Source organism: Entelurus aequoreus, linkage group LG09, assembly GCF_033978785.1.
Source record: "Entelurus aequoreus isolate RoL-2023_Sb linkage group LG09, RoL_Eaeq_v1.1, whole genome shotgun sequence".
Taxonomy (NCBI): domain Eukaryota; kingdom Metazoa; phylum Chordata; class Actinopteri; order Syngnathiformes; family Syngnathidae; genus Entelurus; species Entelurus aequoreus.
In genome coordinates, this window is record NC_084739.1 from 20,148,822 (window position 1) to 20,167,752 (window position 18,931).

The 18,931-nt window shown below is 40.1% G+C and overlaps 1 protein-coding gene across 1 annotated transcript in view; it reads right to left on the minus strand.

Moving 5' to 3' along the window:
* eys (eyes shut homolog) overlaps nt 1–18,931 on the minus strand; it is a 635,999-nt gene that overhangs the window by 370,371 nt on the left and 246,697 nt on the right. Inside the window, exons 23-24 of the mRNA XM_062058295.1 lie at nt 13,080–13,201; nt 8,860–9,119 (exon numbers count right to left, since the gene is read on the minus strand). Of these exons, the coding sequence (XP_061914279.1) occupies nt 8,860–9,119; nt 13,080–13,201 (382 nt within the window). The remainder of the gene's footprint in view (nt 1–8,859; nt 9,120–13,079; nt 13,202–18,931) is intronic.

Here is an 18,931-nt window from a genome sequence, read left to right on the forward strand (position 1 = left end):
TATTAACCTATTCAAGGTTCCGATTACTTCACATCAAATATTCCACTAAGAAAAATATTGTTGGTGGAAGATTTTGCAAATTTGGTAAATAAATAACCCAAAAAACTAATATTTTGTTGTTTTCTTACTGTACCTAAAATTAACCGAACCGTGACCTCTAAACCGAGATACGTACCGAACCGAAATTTTTGTGTACCGTTACACCCCTAATATATATATACAGTATATATATAAAATCGTAGCGCAGTTCACACAAAAACAGCAAAACTGTTGACTAAGGAACAAATTAATTAGATTTAGTTTTTGAGCCATTTCTAAACAAATTGAATGTGTCCTCACACTGCCACATTTTAGAGGATGTTTAGGCAAACAAAAGTGCACCAACGAAGCAAGGACGTTGGATGCCTTAGTAGGTTGATGGAAGTTACCTCATGCTTTAATCTGTGCTAAGAGATGCTATTCCTGTTTGTTTCATTTGTTGTGGTTGTCAGCTACCGGCCCTCGTTCTAACCTCTGCCCTAACGCTCGCCTGTTCTGCTGCTCCCTGCCGACGTGCACTCATTAAGAGCCAAGTAGAACATCTGTGCTGGACAGGCACAATGACTTCAGCCTTCCGGCCAACGACTCAAAGGAGATTCAGTGATACGAGGAGCAGCGACTGCACATTTTCGTCCACCGGATGCTTCCATTGTACTTTCTTTGTGCTCAGCCCTGGCTTCATTCTTTATTCTGGCCTGCAGGTTCTCACAAAGCGCCGGTGTAGACAAAACTAACCTCCATTCTGAAGGTGTTGTACAAAGCCCTTTAAAACTATTCCCAATAGGCCTCTGCTAATGGATGTCTTTTAGTCTGAATCACACTGAAGTAACCACAAGATAATGTGGGAAGTGACTCTGCAGTTGGAGCCAAAAATAATCAATTAAGGAAGCCATCAAAATACCACCGGACCTCAATAAAGTCAAGGTTATGTATTATTATTTCTTATTACTTATGCCAGTGAGTTATGCAATCGTCTGTTAGTTAATTAGTTAGCAACATAACTGAAAAAGTTATGGGTACATTTTGATTAAACTTTCAGGAAATGTCGTAAATGGGATAAGGAACATGTAATTACATTTTGAGCTTCATCCATCCGGTGCAGCTCCGTTTGATTGGTGTAATGGAGTCAAACTTCCCAAGTGCTTACCTTGGATTGGTAAAACAGAGTCATGTGACAGTGTCCGCTGGAAAAGTCTTTATTACGAGCCAAATGAACGCGTCCATGCAAGCAGTAATCAATAGATTATAAATAAATATAATGATGATGTGAGTACATGTTGGGATCGGAACAAAACTCAATGTAACAAAGTAAAAGTCGTGTTTTTTCTTTAAAAGCAAAAGTAAAAAGTATGATGTGTTAAAACTACTCTGAAAAGTACAATTTGTCCCAAAAAATTACTTAAGTAAATGTAACGAGTAAATGTAGCGTGTTACTATCACCTCTGTATATAACACACCTAAACCAAAAATAACCATTGATATTCATTATCCTGCAGCGATTAGTGGGCTGCATTACCTAGCCACTTGTTTCCTCATAATAACCAAAATAGACATTACCCTTTTTCGAACGACGCAATTACATCACAGTGAAAGTGGTCAAAAAAGCTACGTTACCAGCTGTGCGATCCACGCACACACTTCATTAAAATATACCCTGCAGGGTTTTTGACAACTCGTCACACGACTGATGAATACGGGGCATCAATTTGTTTGAATTGGGCACATGCAGGGGTGCATTTCCAAGCTGCAGGCTGGCACAAGAGATGCAACAATAAGCCTGGAGGAAAACAGCAAGTGAGCCAATACACAGTTGGGCCACATTTGCTTGGGTTTTTATGGCCAGATTTGACCCAAACACTCCACAAAGAGAACACAGTTGGATTGGTTTAAATCTTTTAGTTTTGCAATTCTCAGAAATTGATATAATTGTACAAGATTCTATGACTAAAAAATATACAGTATACTATAGGTCGGGGTTATTCAACTTAATTGTTTTGGGGGGCTCATTTTCAGAAAGCTAAGGATCATTGTAGAAGTTGCTGTCTTGCGGTTCCACAGATGCACGTCAAAGTATCCAAGCGCACAGAGTTGACAACCGGTTTAATGTTTTTCAACACAGCCATCAAATAATATGATAATAATAATATATTTCAGGACTTTCCAGTCTCTCTCCAAACTTCCTCCTCCGTCTGCACCCGGCTGCTCACTGTTAAAGACAACAGATAATTAGCTTAACACGTTCCACCTGTGCACTCTAATCATCTGCCAGCTGTGTCTCGCCGTCAGCACATGCCACGCCCCCGTCTGATGGCGCTCTGTTTTCAGCACCATGGACAGAGGTGGTGACCTTTACTCCTGTAGCGCACTGATCACACTCCCTTTCCACAATCATGTAGCAGACTTCTCTCTTCACTATTAGTCTTACTTCGTATATTCCAGAGAACCAGCATCCTCTACAGTAGACATTTGATGTTGGTCTGTTTAGTTTGTCTTGGTTACAGTCTGCTGTATTTTAAGAACCTTCTGCATAAGAGCTAGTCAAAGATCATCTCTATAAAAGCACCTTAGTGTTTTTAAGAAAAAATGTCTCTCATAAGTTTTTTTATTTCGACCGAACTCGTTGAATAACCCTAACCCAAAAAATGGAACCTTGGGCAACACTAGTGTAATTAGACGTTGAACAAATGACTACTGACTGCATTTGAGGGTAAAAAGGTTATAGCAACACTTTTGTTACATAAATGACATTAGAAAAAAAAAAAAATTGCTAAAAAGGAGAGGACTAAAAGGGTTGCCTTGAGGAACGCCTCAATGCCATCTCAGTGGCCTAGTGGTTAGAGTGTCCGCCCTGAGATCGGTAGGTTGGAGTTCAAATCCCAGCCGAGTCATACCAAAGACTATAAAAATGGGACCCATAACCTCCCTGCTTGGCACTCAGCAACATAGGGTTGGAGTTGGGGGTTAAATCACCAAAATGATTCCCGGGCGCGGCGCCGCTGCTGCCCACTGCTCCCCAAGGGGATGGGACAAATGCAGAGGACAAATTTCACCACATCTAGTGTGTGTGTGACAATCATTGGTACTTTAATCTTTAATCTTAATGCTGTTGGACCCCAGTGTTCTATGCAGGGTTAAAATGTCAATGCAAGAATCTGCCTGTGTGTTTACACTGGCCTAAGTTCCTCTACACAACAGGATCACTCTAGTGTTTATAGGAAATTGCTAAAAAAAAAATGTTTGTGTCCCATGTTTTGACCAGAACCCGGGCCACCAGTTGAATAGCCCTGCTGTAGGTAAACATACATAAGGGTGTGCGATTCTGCGCAAAATCTACACTTGATTATTATTATTAACACTTGATTATTATTATAAACCCTTCAGACGCAATAGAAACATGTACTGTAGATAATTATTATGATACAAATCTGAGTTTGTTCCTTGCCTGTGGAGATGTTCATGTTTTTGTACTGTAATGATTGTTATGATCATTGAAGTGCTCAGTTTTGTAAGGGTGAAGTTAGGACTTATTTTCTTTCAGGATTGTTCTCTCACATTTCACAATTTGTCCCTGCACCCAAGCACAATGTCATTCTTTATTTAGTGCACGTCTGACTTGATTGATACGAAAAAAGTTGTTTCCCCTCCAAAGTGGAGTTGAACTGTCACCAGCAGGTACCGGTAAGTGCTTTGTTTTTTTGAGATGTGAATTACCATTCAATGTCATATAATAAACAAAGATAGCTTTTAAAAGAATGACAAAATACTGAAGCTGTGAGCTGCCTTTGTAAACATTGCATTAAATAATTTGACTAGTGTGATAGTATGCAATCTACGCATTTAATTTCAGGTCATATTAAACTCAATGTTTTTACTTAATTTATCCAATGAACCATGATAACTTTTAAATGTGGGATCATTTTGAGTGCATGCCATGTCAGTTCCTTGTTTCAAATTCTAATATCACAATGGTCCGCAATCCCACACACTTTCTATAAACACTAAAATAAAAAAAGGAGAATCTGAATGTGAAGCCATGAGTTGTTGAGTAGTAGCTGTGTACATAGGATGGATTCATGTTGAATAATAATGGGACTAGTGAGTCATCATGCTTGTCTGAAGTGAAAACGAGCAAGCCCACGCAAAGCTCTTGGTGTAATGTATGCAGCAAGGTCCTCATTTCCTATTCCTCTCCAAGGAAGCCTTCTGAAACCAACCAAGCCACTCTATTTATATCTGGAAACATATCTCCCACTTTGCTGTGATACAGTCATTAGGCACCGTGCAACACACACAGGCCTATAGCAATAGTGATAGAGTACATTTGAGCAGTCAAACATTTGCACATCATCTATCTTAAACTTATCATGGAGTCACTACATCAAGATGTTCTGGTAAAAATGTATTTTCGTTGCAGATTTCTCAACAATTACCTGTTAGGTGACGTGGGCTGTTTAGCAGTCAGTGATCAGGTTACTGCAGTGATTCTCAAACTTTTTTCACCAAGTACCACCTCAGAATTTTTTTAATTTGTGTTTTGTTTTGTTTGCACACATGAAGAAAGATTTAAAAAAAAGAACATTATACAATGTAAAGCAAAAATATGTGCGGGACAGGTTAATAAGACCCTAAGGTCTTGTAAAAACACCCGCCCCAAAACATCCCAATTTACACAGCAGCAAAAAAAATAAAAATAATAATAAAATAAAATAGACAAGTCACACGCAATAGGTATGACATACTGCAAACATCCATCCATCCATCCATCCATTTTCTACCGCTTGTCCCTTTTGGGGTCGCGGGTGTTGCTGGATCAATATCATAATTCACCTTAGACCAACGTGGACTTCAATTATTTTTTTAAAGAATAAAGTGTGGTTGTAGATTTGGCTCTCTAAGTACCACTATAATGGCCAACACTAAAACACAGTAGTGTTGTAGGCCTAAGTATTCATTAAAAATAAAAGTTTTATTTAACAAATATATTCAATACGTTTGGCCACTTTAACATTGAACACACTTTGAACAGTAAAACTGTTTGAATATAGTAAAATAAAACACTGTACTTTAATCAAGTGATTCAGGCAACTGCAACACCCTTCCCCCACCTCATCCCACCTCCCCGAATTGCAATTAATCAAATGTAAATAATCAAATGTATATACTTTTTCTTATGCTTTCTGAGCTCACTATGTTCACTGCTCGCTGTACATATCGTACGAAGTCAGACTTACACTACCGTTCAAAAGTTTGGGGTCACCCAAACAATTTTGTGGAATAGCCTTAATTTCTAAGAACAAGAATAGACTGTCGAGTTTCAGATGAAAGTTCTCTTTTTCTGGCCATTTTGAGCGTTTAATTGACCCCACAAATGTGATGCTCCAGAAACTCAATCTGCTCAAAGGAAGGTCAGTTTTGTAGCTTTTGTAACGAGCTAAACTGTTTTCAGATGTGTGAACATGATTGCACAATGGTTTTCTAATCATCAATTAGCCTTCTGAGCCAATGAGCAAACACATTGTACCATTAGAACACTGGAGTGATAGTTTCTGGAAATGGGCCTCTATACACCTATGTAGATATTGCACCAAAAACCAGACATTTGCAGCTAGAATAGTCATTTACCACATTAGCAATGTATAGAGTGTATTTCTTTAAAGTTAAGACTAGTTTAAAGTTATCTTCATTGAAAAGTACAGTGCTTTCCCTTCAAAAATAAGGACATTTCAATGTGACCCCAAACTTTTGAACGGTAGTGTATACTGTTTCAATGTCTATTTCTCAAATGATATAATTGTTGATGACTGAAATGCTGATATCAACCAAAGCTAACCCCCCCGCCCCAACCCCCTACACATCCCACCCCCGGATTGTAAATAATGTAAATAATTCAATGTATATACTCTGATGATTAACTTGTGTGATGACTGTATTATGCTGATAGTATATGTTTACACCATGAATTGATTAACGTGGACCCCGACTTAAACAAGTTGAAAAACTTATTCGGGTGTTACCATCTAGTGGTCAATTGTACGGAATATGTACTGTACTGTGCAATCTACTAATAAAAGTCTCAATCAATCAATCAATCAATTTGGCGTACCACTACATGAAGCCTGCATACCACTAGTGGTACGCGTACCACAGTTTTAGAACCGCTGGGTTACTGCATGAACCAGTACAAAGATGAGTAAGGAGACTACGACTGGTGTGTTTGCTGGCAAGTTCTTTTTCAAATACACCCCGACAGTACTTTAGGTATAACTGTTAGCAGGTTTTTAGCAAATAAATGATGTGCATTCAAGTGAAACATTTAGAAAACGTTCCTGTATGTCAGTTTAACAGTAAAATTGCACTAGTCAAAATACTGTGGTTCAAGTTAATTTAAATTATGCATGTAAGTAATTTACAGTGATTAATCCTGATTAATCAACATTCAAAAGTCTGATTTAAGCAATTCATGGTTGGACAGCACTAGCACAGTTTTTAACTTCATTTGAATACTATCACCACTTTGTTTGGGGTTTCGCAGCGCTCGGTCCACTGATGGTCTTTATCCTACCCTGGTATGGACAGATAAAGCAACCTTTAGGGGTCACACAAAACTATCTTTCATCAGTTATTACTGGGAGTTAAATGTTTCAACATGTTTCATTGATTAAATGTTTTATCTTTTGAATACTCGTTGTATGATTGTATGCCAATGAATGATGTAAGTGAGATTGACTGTATGTACCAGGGACGAAAACTACTGACAAAATACTGCTTAGATTTGACAAATATTTTAAAAAATGACACCGGTAGAAATTACAACAACAGTAATAACATATTTACGGGGAAAAATAAACAAATACCTAAAATGTATTTTAAAAAGAAGAATGACCTATTACAGTGTTAACATTTTTGACCAAAATGTACAAAAAAGGGAATATTTCAAATGATGATGGAAGATACAATATTTTAAAACATGAGCACCTCCATCATTACAATAAAATAAGCAATTAGTGCTATATACCAGACCAGGGGTGTTCAAACATTTCGACTTGGGGGCCACTTTGGGCTAAAATAATTTGTCCAAAAGCCGACTACATGAAAGTAACTAAATATATATGTATGTATATACATATACATATATCAGTGTTGTCCCGGTACCAAAATGTATTTCGATACTTTTCAGTACTTTTCTAAATAAAGGGGACCACAAAAAAATGCGTTATTGGCTTTATTTCAACAAAAACATCTTAGGGTACATTAAACATATGTTTCTTATTGCAATTTTGTTCTTAAATAAAATAGTGAACATGCGAGACAACTTTTCTTTTATTAGTAAGTAAGCAATATGCAGTAACATATTGTGTCATTTTCCATTCTATTATTTTGTCAAAATTATTAAGGACAAGTGGTAGAAAATGAATTATAAATCTACTTGTTCATTTACTGTTAATATCTGCTTACTTTCTCTTTTAACATGTTCTATCTACACTTCTGTTATAATGTAATAATCACTTATTATTCTGTTGTTTGATACTTTACATTAGTTTTGGATGATACCACAAATTTGGGTATCAATCCGATACCAAGTCGTTACAGGATCATACATTGGTCATACTCAAAGTCCTCATGTGTCCAGGGACATACACTACCGTTCAAAAGTTTGGGGTCACATTAAAATGTCCTTATTTTTCAATGAAGATAACTTTAAACTGGTCTTAACTTTGAAGAAGTACACTCTATACATTGCTAATGTGGTGAATGACTATTCTAGCTGCAAATGTCTGATTTTTGGTGCAATATCTATATAAGTGTATAGAGGCCCATTTCCAGCAACTATCACTCCAGTGTTCTAATGGTACAATGTGTTTGCCCATTGGCTCAGAAGGCTAATTGATGATTAGAAAACCCTTGTGCAATCATGTTCACACAAATGAAAACAGTTTAGCTCGTTACAGAAGCTACAAAACTGACCTTCCTTTGAGCAGATTGAGTTTCTGGAGCATCACATTTGTGGGGTCAATTAAAAGATCAAAATGGCCAGAAAAAGAGAACTTTCAGTCTATTCTTGTTCTTAGAAATTAAGGCTCTTCCACAAAATTGTTTGGGTGACCCCAAACTTTTGAACGGTAGTGTATTTCCTGAGTTTATAAACATAACATACATTTAAAAAAACCGAAAGAATATTTTGTGATGCCAAAAATTATATAGATGTAATCATAGTAGTATCGACTAGATACGCTCCTGCAGTTGGTATCATTACAGTGGATGTTAGGTGTAGATCCACCCATGGAGTTGGTTTACATTGTACCGGTACTTTTTAGAGCCGGTATAGTACAGAATATGATTAATTAGTGCAAGTTTGACTCCTACCTTGTTTATTTCCGTGATGACCTCCTTAAAATTTTGTAATCAATCAGAAATATCAAGCAGCTAAAATGCGCAAAACATGGATAAGTGTTGAGAGAGTGTGTTGCATTTTCCCCATCATCCATTGCAGAGGATTTAAAAGGGTGTAAGTGTCCCACATTTCTCTTTTGTAAATCTGTACAGCAGACATGGGCGTCTACGTCAGCAATATGATTTGCCTGAGTAGCTGAACAGGACCAAAACAAGATAGAAAAATAAATACATATGGGTGTAAATATGAATTATGTGTTAATGAATGGACATTTTTTTATAATAATCACAATGTTCAGTGAGCAGTTTGTATTATCTGGGACCAGATTTGTTATTGAACTCTCGGGCCGTAGTTTGGACACCCCTGTGCTACACTGTCTGAAAATAGAAACTTCTATGTGAGGATGATGAGAAGATGTGCGCACTCACCATCTGGGCATGTGCAGTAAGGCGTTCCATCGGAGCGTGTCGAACAGGTAGAGTTGTGCAGGCAGGGGTTGTGGATGGGGTCACATGGGTCATAAGGCTGGTTGCACAAGGGGCCACTCAGAAAGGGGGGGCAGGTGCAGAAGAATTCCCCGGGTACATGTGACTCCTGACACTGGGCTCCATTTAGACAAGGCCTGGATTCACAGGCTCTCAATTTCTCAGCACAATCCACACCTGTCCAGTCCGGGGAGCACAAACACCTTGGACATACGGAAAACAATTTTTTAAAGTGTTGATACTGGATAAAAAAAAACAAAAAAAACAAACATTTAATGATTATATATATTGTATCGGCCTTGCAAAGCTTTCCCAGGTTCTAAACCAAAGGCCGTGGGCTGAGCCAGGACAGGTGGTGCACTTTCATACGCACTTCCGACTACAACTTAAGTTTCTCAAAAAATAGCTTTATCTGCAAAAAAGGTATTTTTTCCGACCGTCCATCCAAGGTTAACAAAGACAACTTTAACTACATATAACGTTATAAACAAAACTACGGCTCAAGTGTTGCGTAAGAAGTAGTCAAAAACTGTTTTCACCGCCAGTCTTTCAACCCCACATTTGTCCAATCAGTTTCACCTATGCACCCCTATACACTTTCATCACAGGTGCTGTAAATGACCTTTTCTAATTCAATAAATTAACTTAACAATAACAACTTAACAATTTATCAAAACATATTGTCATGGCAATTCAAAAAACAAATTATTTAACTTAATAATATATGCAGTACTAGAGAAGTATAAATAAAACAACATTAGCCACCAATTCCATAATGACCAACACCAAAGTGCAGTAGCACAGTAGGCCCAAGTATCCATCAAACACCACCGAAATTACCAACTCCAAAGTGCAGTAGCACAGTAGGTCCAAGTATCCATCAAACAACAAATAATTAATTTAACTTAATATATGCAGGACTACATAAATACAAATACCACAAATGGCTACCACACACATTTTCGAACCATTCATCCATTTATCCATTTTTTTTTTAGCTTATCCAAAGTCAGGTCGCGGGACTCGCTGCCAAGGCAGAGAAAGCCAAACCTCCCTCTCTCTGGCTACTTTGTCCAGCTCAAGATCTAAAGGCGTTCCCAGGCCAGTGGAGAGACTTTGGGCCTAATCTACTAAAAGTTTGCGTGTAGTAAAACCCGTGCAAACTTCATAGCACACGCAAATCTGATCTGTTAAGCTCAAACACAGAGGATTGTGTCTCTTAAAAAGGGGATATATTATGCAAAACCAACTTTTCTTACCTGATGGTACTTGTTTTTGTGTATTTGGGATCCCCATTATTCCCGGAAATTTGGAAATCAAACCATTTAGGCATGGCAGACATACAGTATTCATAAAGCAAACTTCAAAACTTTCTCAAAACAAGCCGTGTGGAATTTGAGGAATTAAGTGATATATATTGTCTTAGTTACGACAGCGGATATCTCCATATATGGTAGAGGTTTACCCCAAGAGCTTTGCGTGAGTCTGCCATTTTTATTCAGCTGTAGTCCAAAGTTGTAGTCAATAAGTTCCTTATTTTTCTTTATCCTCTTGTTGGGGAGCAGACTGGCTCATACATGCACATGATTCTAAAATCCTCTGCTGTTACCGTTTCTAATACAAAGTAGCGTTAAGTTCTAACTTATATCTGTCAGTAGAATTGATATGGAACTGCTAAAAACCACAACATGACTGACAGTCGAAGGAAGCTTGGCCTGCAGGAAAACTTTCCCAAAAAATGCGAAAATATAAATTTTTTAGTACCTGCAGGGTGATATATCAAGACTAAAACTATTCTGCTAGCCCTGTTTTGCGTCTGTGTTTAGCACGTCCAGAAAGGTCGTACAAATTGGAAGTTGCGCATAAGTGGCTGTGAGAAAGGAGGCGATTGCGCCGCAGCTCTGTCTTACGTGTGCTTGTCAACATATGTAGATTGTCAAATATAAAAATATCAGACATATTGTCTAATATTATGGATGAGAGATGAGAGACTGATTAAAAAAATAATAATTTCATGCGTTTTGGTGTCTGCAGGCATTTTTAATAGTGTTCATTTTTTTCATTTCTATGAAAAAAACCTTGCAGTCTGCATTTTCTACCATTTTCTACAATGAGACTGTGGAGAAGAAAAAATGGGAGGCAACCCCTTCGGTTTGTGGCGCCAATTTGAGGAGATTGAACTGAGAGATGAATTGTGTTGTTTTAAGTGTAAGTCACTATTTGAGGGGATAGGACCACCAGATAATTTGAATTCAAAACCTTTGTGAGATAATGCCACACTGATTCACGATTACACTGATTCGGAATGATAATACCAAAACAAAAAGTCTGGTTTCTTCTCAGCCTTCTCACAAATTAGTGCACAGCTGTTTGTAGGTTTCTCCAAGTTATATCTTTCTACATTCATGGTACTCAGAGGGCTTTTGCAAAGCCACTGGGGATCGAACCTACAACCTTCTAGCTGAGAGGCATCCGCTCTCGCACCTGATCCAAGCCGCCCCAATAACGAGACTGTGGAGGGCATATAGATACAGTATGGGCCAGAGCTACTAAGATCCTAATAACAAATGCTAGATAGTGTGTGCAAACTAAAAAAAATGCATTAACTATTAGTGAGCATGCTGTGTGTGATCTACTAAGACTGCGTGTAGAATTCATAACAAGTGCAAAAGTGGTGCACACCGCCCTATTTAAAGAATAATTTTGCATGTACTATGCAACTTTCATTTTCCGCCACATCCATGTTATCATTAGGGATGTATATTGTTAAGATTGTATCAATACCCTTATCGATACCGGTATTTATTGGTACTCTTATTGGTACTAAACGTAATTTGTGGGAATAAAGATGTGAAAAAATACATTTTAATTAGCATTTATTCGACTGTGTGTGCAGTGCAAGGTGAAATGCAGTCATGTCATCTTCTTGTAAAGACCACACCAATCCATCACTATTCTATTTTTTACAAGTACAATGATACCAAGTACAATGGCGTATCTAGTCGATACTACAATGATTATGAAATTTTTTGGCATCTCCCAACAGCTTCTTTCGTTTAAAGAAAAATTATATTATGTTTATAAACTCAGGAAATATGTCTCTGGACACCTGAGGACTTTGAATATGACCAATGTATGATCCTGTAACGATTTGGTATCGGATTGATACCCAAATGTGTGGTATCAAGGACAACTAATGTAAAGCATCCAAACAACAGAAGAATAAGTGATTATTACATTTGAACAGAAGTGTAGATAGAACATGTGAAAAGAAAAAGTAAGCAGATATTAACAGTAAATGAACAAGTAGATTAATAATTAATTTTCTACCACTTGTCCTTAATAATGTTGACAAAATAATAGAATGATAAATGACACAATATGTTACTGCATATGTCAACAGCTAAATTAGGAGCCTTTGCTTGCTTACTTACTAATACAAGTCAAGTTGTCTTGTATGTTCACTATTTTATTTAAGGACAAACTTGCAATAAGAAACATAAGTTTAATATACCTCAATATTTTTTGTTAAAATAAAGCCAATAATGCAATTTTTTGTGGTCCCCTGAATTTAGAAAAGTATCAAAAAGTAACGAAAAGTATCTAAATAATTTTGGTACCAGATACCAAAATTGGTATCAGGACAACACTACTACACACGGATTGTGCTCTATATTTCTCTCGTCTTAGAGACACGTTCCCCTGCGCGTGAGCTTTATAGATCAGCTTTGCGTGCGCTATCAAGTCTGCACACATTTCAATACACGCAAACCTTTTCGTAGATCAGGCACCATGCATCCATGTTTGAGACCGTGAAGGGCTACAGTAGTCAAGCAGCAGGTGAATATTCCACTTGCTGGCAGTGAACACTAAACCAATCCACCTTGCATTTCCTTCGCAGCGGGAGCGGTCTGTCGTCTCCCAGGCGAGGGCAGTTATTAGTTGAGCAGATATAGCGCCCGTTCTGCCTCCAATGAGCCACACATCCCCATGGAAACTTCTTCATGCTGCGAGGCAGTGATTGACTCATTTGTTTTACCTGCCACATTCATTTCATTGCCTGCTTTTTCAGTGCAAGAACATAATGCTATCTGTTTATTTTTTGTATTAAGTGACTGATGCATCTGGCAACGACAGTGCCCTCAGCTAGTGCGTGCACCTACTTGTAGCCGCCGAGGAGGTCTGTGCAGGAGGCGTTGTTTTTGCAAGGCTGTGACAAACATTCATCAATTTCTTGTTGACAGTACTCTCCCTCCCATCCGGAGTGACATACACACTCATAACTCTGCATGACAAAAAAAAAACGAAAAAAAAACTATAACTGACAGTGACAGTGACTGAAAGTTCTTAAATTTCAATGTACAAATGCTGCCATGTAATTTTCCCTGAATTCATTGTACAGTACAATCCTCCACTCACATCAAATATGCATTTCCTGTGGGAACCGATTGGAATTGTAGAAGAGTCACGCTTGTCGTACATTACAGCCTATGGATTAAATTTGCAGCCATGAATGGTTTTTATCATTTTGCTTCCTTCAAGGTATTCTATAACTTCCAACAAGCATACATGTCATCTGCATATGTGGCATGGAAATACATTTTCATAGAACATTTTCTTCTTCTTTTCCTTTTTTTTTTTGTTAGAATGGACTAAACCACATGTCCTTTAGTTCATCATTGAAATGCATTAGTGCAATTAATCATAGCTAGGTTGATTAATGGTTTGTTGTGTAACCGCAAGGAACTGGTTTAATTTAGATTGTACTTTGCATACGAGATGAATGCGCTTGTGTGGTCAAAGTTGTTTTTTCCAAGATTAGTCATTGCCAACATTTTGTCTGAGGGTCTTGGATGCTGCATGTTAATCAGTTTTTCCACACATTAAGGGACGGAAGCGGGCTCTGGTAAATGTTCCGCTGATTTGGATGGTGGGTGGGTGACGTGCATTGGGTGCAGTCGTCTCATGAGAAATTAGATACCTCCAGTATTTTCCAATTCCTGACCCCCGACAATAGAACATAATCTCATTTTTGCTGCTAAGTCACCTTCAGGGAGTGCAATTCTCCAAAATAAGCTCCATAAGACGCTGTGTTCAAGGAATGGATTGGATAGGCTGTAAACAGCACTATGTGAGGGCAAAAAGTCACTATCTTAATAATGACTTGCAAATATACTCTAAAATTTGATGTATAAATCATACTTGCCAACCTTGAGACCTCCGAATTCGAATTCGAGCTGTCCTGGATGAAATGAAATTATTTTTTCCAATCATTTTGGAACTTGCAAGCGAATTTCTTCTTCTTACTCGTCGTCGCCATGTCTCTTATTCGTTCTTCTGCTTTGTCTCCTTCTTGTTGTGTGTGCAGTTGTGCACTGAGCTCCAAAAGCCGTAGATGTTATTGTAGCGTCCTGGAAGAGTTAGTGCTGCAGAAGTTCTGGGTATTTGTTCTGTTGTGTTTATGTTGTGTTACGGTGCGGATGTTCTCCTGAAATGTGTTTGTCATTCTGGTTTGGTGTGGGTTCACAGTGTGGCGCATATTTGTAACAGTGTTAAAGTTGTTTATACGGCTACCCTTAGTGTGACCTGTATGGCTGTTGATCAAGTATGCCTTGCATTCACTTATGTGTGTGTAAAAGCCGCATATATTATCTGATTGGGCTGGCACGCTGTTTGTATGGAGGCAAAGCGGACGTGACGACAGGTTGTAGAGCACACTAAAGGAAGTGCCTTTTAGGCACACCCCCAATATTGTTGTCCGGGTGGAAATCGGGAGAAATTCGGGAGAATGGTTGCTCCGGGAGATTTTCGGGAGGGGCACTGAAATTTTGGAGTCTCCCGGGAAAATCGGGAGGGTTGGCAAGTATGGTATACATTCATTCCAGTGACAGAATTATGTTGACTATCTGCAACTGTTTGTTGATGAATACTGCCTTAGAGCAATTAAGGAAAATAGAGTGCACTACTTGGCTTTAACCAGCAGAGGTGGTGTTGATTAGTTATTAATGCAGGCATATGCCGCAAAATACCAACATCAAGTGTGTGTTATAAATAGGGATGTATAATGTTAGGATTTTATCAATACCAATACCAATATCAATATAGATACTGGTAGTCATCGGTACTCTTATCGGTACTATGATATATGACATTCGTGTAAATAAAGATGTGAAAAAAATGCATTTTTTTATGTACAGCTTTCTTTCATCTCCATAACATCACTAAAATGTGTTCCATTTTGTCCACCAGTGACGCTGAGATCATTATCCATGTGTTTGTTACGTCTCGTCTCGATTACTGTAACGTGTTATTTTTCGGGTCTCCCTATGTCTAGCATTAAAAGATTACAGTTGGTACAAAATGCGGCTGCTAGACTCTTGACAAGAACAAGAAAGTTTGATCATGCTACGTCTATACTGGCTCACCTGCACTGGCTTCCTGTGCACTTAAGATGCAACTTTAAGGTTTTACTACTTACGTATACAATACTTAACGGTCTAGCTCCATCCTAGCTAGCTGATTGTAATGTACCATATGTCTCGGCAAGAGTTGAATTGAGATTGACTTCAGTTGAGTTTTAGTTTATTTCGAACATGCATGCATACAACATGATACATCACAATCTCCAGTTTCTCTATTCAACATGTTCGAAAAGGAGTAGGAAGAAGCAGATCTTATTTAATCCTACCCCTTTTCCTTTACATAGCAGTTGCTAAAACTTTTTGTTCACTTCCTGTTCTCAATTTATTCAAAATATACTCCGTAAGTAATAACAATAAAAAAGAAATAGATAAATACATAATTAATAATTTGTGAAGTAAATTATATTTCATATGGTGAGATGAGTAAGATTATCTAGAAAATGAATGACCTAGCTGACCTAGCACGGCGCTAGGTCAGCTGCATGATACAATCAACCAGCAACAAAGCATGTATCCGGAGGCTGCCCATATCATCGCAGGAGACTTTAACCATGCTAATCTGAAGGTAGTGCTCCCCAAACTACACCAGCATGTACCACAAGAGGCAAAAACACACTAGACAAGGTTTACTCAAATATTAAACTGGGCTACAGAGCTAAACCTTTAGCACACATGGGCCAGTCAGACCACACATCCCTGCTACTCATCCCAGCATACACCCCCACCCGGATAAGTGCTCCCACCACAACAAAGTCCATCAAAACCTGGCCTGAAGGTGCCACTGAAAAGCTACAAGACTGCTTTGACACCACTGCGTGGGAGGTCTTTGTAGACGAGGACCTGGAGAAATACACATCAGGAGTACTGGGCTACATAAAACACTGCACAGACTCTGTTACTGTGGATAAGCACGTCCGAGTCTATTCCAACACAAAGCCATGGATGACGAGAGAGGTGCAGAGGCTGCTGAGGGAGAGGGACACCGCGTTCAGATCTGGCGACGGGGAGCTCTACAGCACTGCCAGAGCCAGCCTGAAGCGTGGTATCAGGGAGGCTAAGGAGGACTACAAAACGAAGATTGAGGACTGCTTCCAAAGCAACGACTCCAGGAGGGTATGGCAGGGGGTCCAGCACATGACCAACTACAGGCCCAGCAACCTCCCGGCCGGCAGGGGAGACCCCCGGCTGAGGAGCTGAACTCCTTCTACGCCCGCTTTGAGGTAACACCATCGGAAGCAGTCACACTTCACTCAGTAGCAACACCTCACCCAACAGCCACACCTCAATCAGCAGTCACACCTCACTCGGCAGACCACAGCAGCCTCACCCTTTCAGTGACGGAACACGAGGTCAGACGCACACTGAAAGCCGTGAACCCGAGGAAGGCTGCGGGACCGGACGGCGTCTCCGGACGGGTGCTGAGAGACTGCGCTGATCAGCTGGCTGGTGTCCTCACCGACATCTTCAACCGGTCCCTGTCCCAGGCCACCGTCCCATCCTGCCTGAAAACCTCCACCATCATCCCGGTCCCCAAAAAGAAAAACACTGTCAGCTGTCTGAACGACTACCGGCCAGTGGCACTCACTTCCATCACAATGAAGTGTTTCGAGAAACTGGTCCGGACCCACATCCTCTCATCCCTACCGCCCGCATTGGACCCCCATCAGTTTGCCTACCGACCCAACAGGTCTACGGAGGACGCCATCGCTACAGCTCTCCACTCCGCCATGTCCCACATGGAGGGGGGGGGGGAGCTATGTACGGCTGCTCTTTGTAGACTTCAGCTCTGCATTTAATACCATTTTACCTGACAGACTGATGACCAAGCTAGCAGACCTCGGAATATCCAACCCCACCTGTCTCTGGATTAAAGACTTCCTGACTGACCGCCATCAGAGGGTGAGGATGGGTACCCACACCTCCACAGCCCTCAGCCTCAGCACCGGCTCACCTCAGGGCTGCGTGCTGAGCCCCCTGCTCTACTCACTCTACACCCACGACTTCACAGCCACCCACCCCGGCAATCACATCATAAAGTTTGCCGATGACACAACGGTGGTGGGCTGCATCTCTGGGGTCGACGAGATGGCATACCGGGACGAGGTGGAGCAGCTGGCAGTGTTGAGCAGGGTGAACAACCTGAAGTTGAACCAGCTCAAGACCCAGGAAGTGATCTTGGACAGCAGGAGGAGAAAAACTACCATACAGCCCCTGTACATCGACGGGGGCTGTGTGGAAAGAGTCTCATCCCTACGCTTCCTGGGAGTTCACCTGGATGAGGACCTGTCCTGGAGGACCAACACCACGGCCATCGTCAAGAGGGCACAGCAGAGGCTCTACTTCTTGAGAGTACTCAGGAATCTCCACCTGAGACAGGATCTGCTGGTGTCCTTCTACCGCTGTTCTGTGGAGAGCATCCTCACATACTGTATCTGCGTATGGTTCTGCAGCTGCACAGCAGCAGAGAGGAAATCTCTCCAGAGGGTCGTCAACTCGGCCCAAAAAATCATCGGGTGCCCCCTCCCCTCCCTGGAAGAACTGTATAACTCCCGCTGCCTGAAGAAGGCAGCCAACATACTCAAGGACCCATCCCACCCCGGCAACAGCCACTTCGATCGGCTGCCTTCCAGCAGACGTTTCAGAACCATGCGAAACCGCACAAATAGACTCAGGAACAGTTTCTACCCCCGGGCCATAACTGCACTAAACGCAGCTAAATTGTAAAAAAAACAAAAAATAAAAACTCCCTCACGTGCAACATGAGGAAGCCACCGGTCAATCACGATCCGAGACTGTGCAATCAGCGATTACATGCCAACTGGACAATATTTATCATATTTATTCACACAATTAATCCACAATAAAAAGCCTGCACAGCATAGGAGGTAGGAAATGCTGACTCCCACCCCCTTAGCACACTGGGATTCAGCATTACTCCTCTCTAGTCACTTTATACGTTTTACTGTCTCGTTTTCTTTTACATTGCCTCCTAGAGTGGTCTTAGGCCACATTGTATATTGCATATTGTGTATATTGTGTTGTTTTTGTATATTGTGTGGTTTCTTCTTTAAAAAAAAAATGCAAAGCACCTCAGGGAAGCAATCTAAATTTCGTTGGACCTGTACCTGTACATGCACAATGACAATAAAGATCATTCATTCATTCATTCATTCGAATGGATGGATTAAATAAATTCAGAATGTTTATCATGGTTGTTCTTTTTTGTACTTTGTAAACACTTTAAGTTTGAAGAGTTTCTTGAAGTGGATCATATTAGTACGTTGTTTGATTTCTTTGCTTAATCCATTCCATAATTGAATTCCACATACTGATATACTAAAGAAATCTACGTTTAAAGAACTCCGGCTTATTAGGGATTCCTAGAGCCCAAAAAAAGTCTGCGGACTATAGAGTGTTTTGTATTCGGGCTCCAGTACTCTGGAATGCCCTCCTGGTAACAGTTAGAGATGCTACCTCAGTAGAAGCTTCTCCTGCGTGGAGAGGTTATTAGGTGACCACAGATGAAGCAGAAGCTGTTCAAAGTCGGGACCCGGGGTGGACCACTCATCTGTGCATCCGTTGGGGACGTCTCT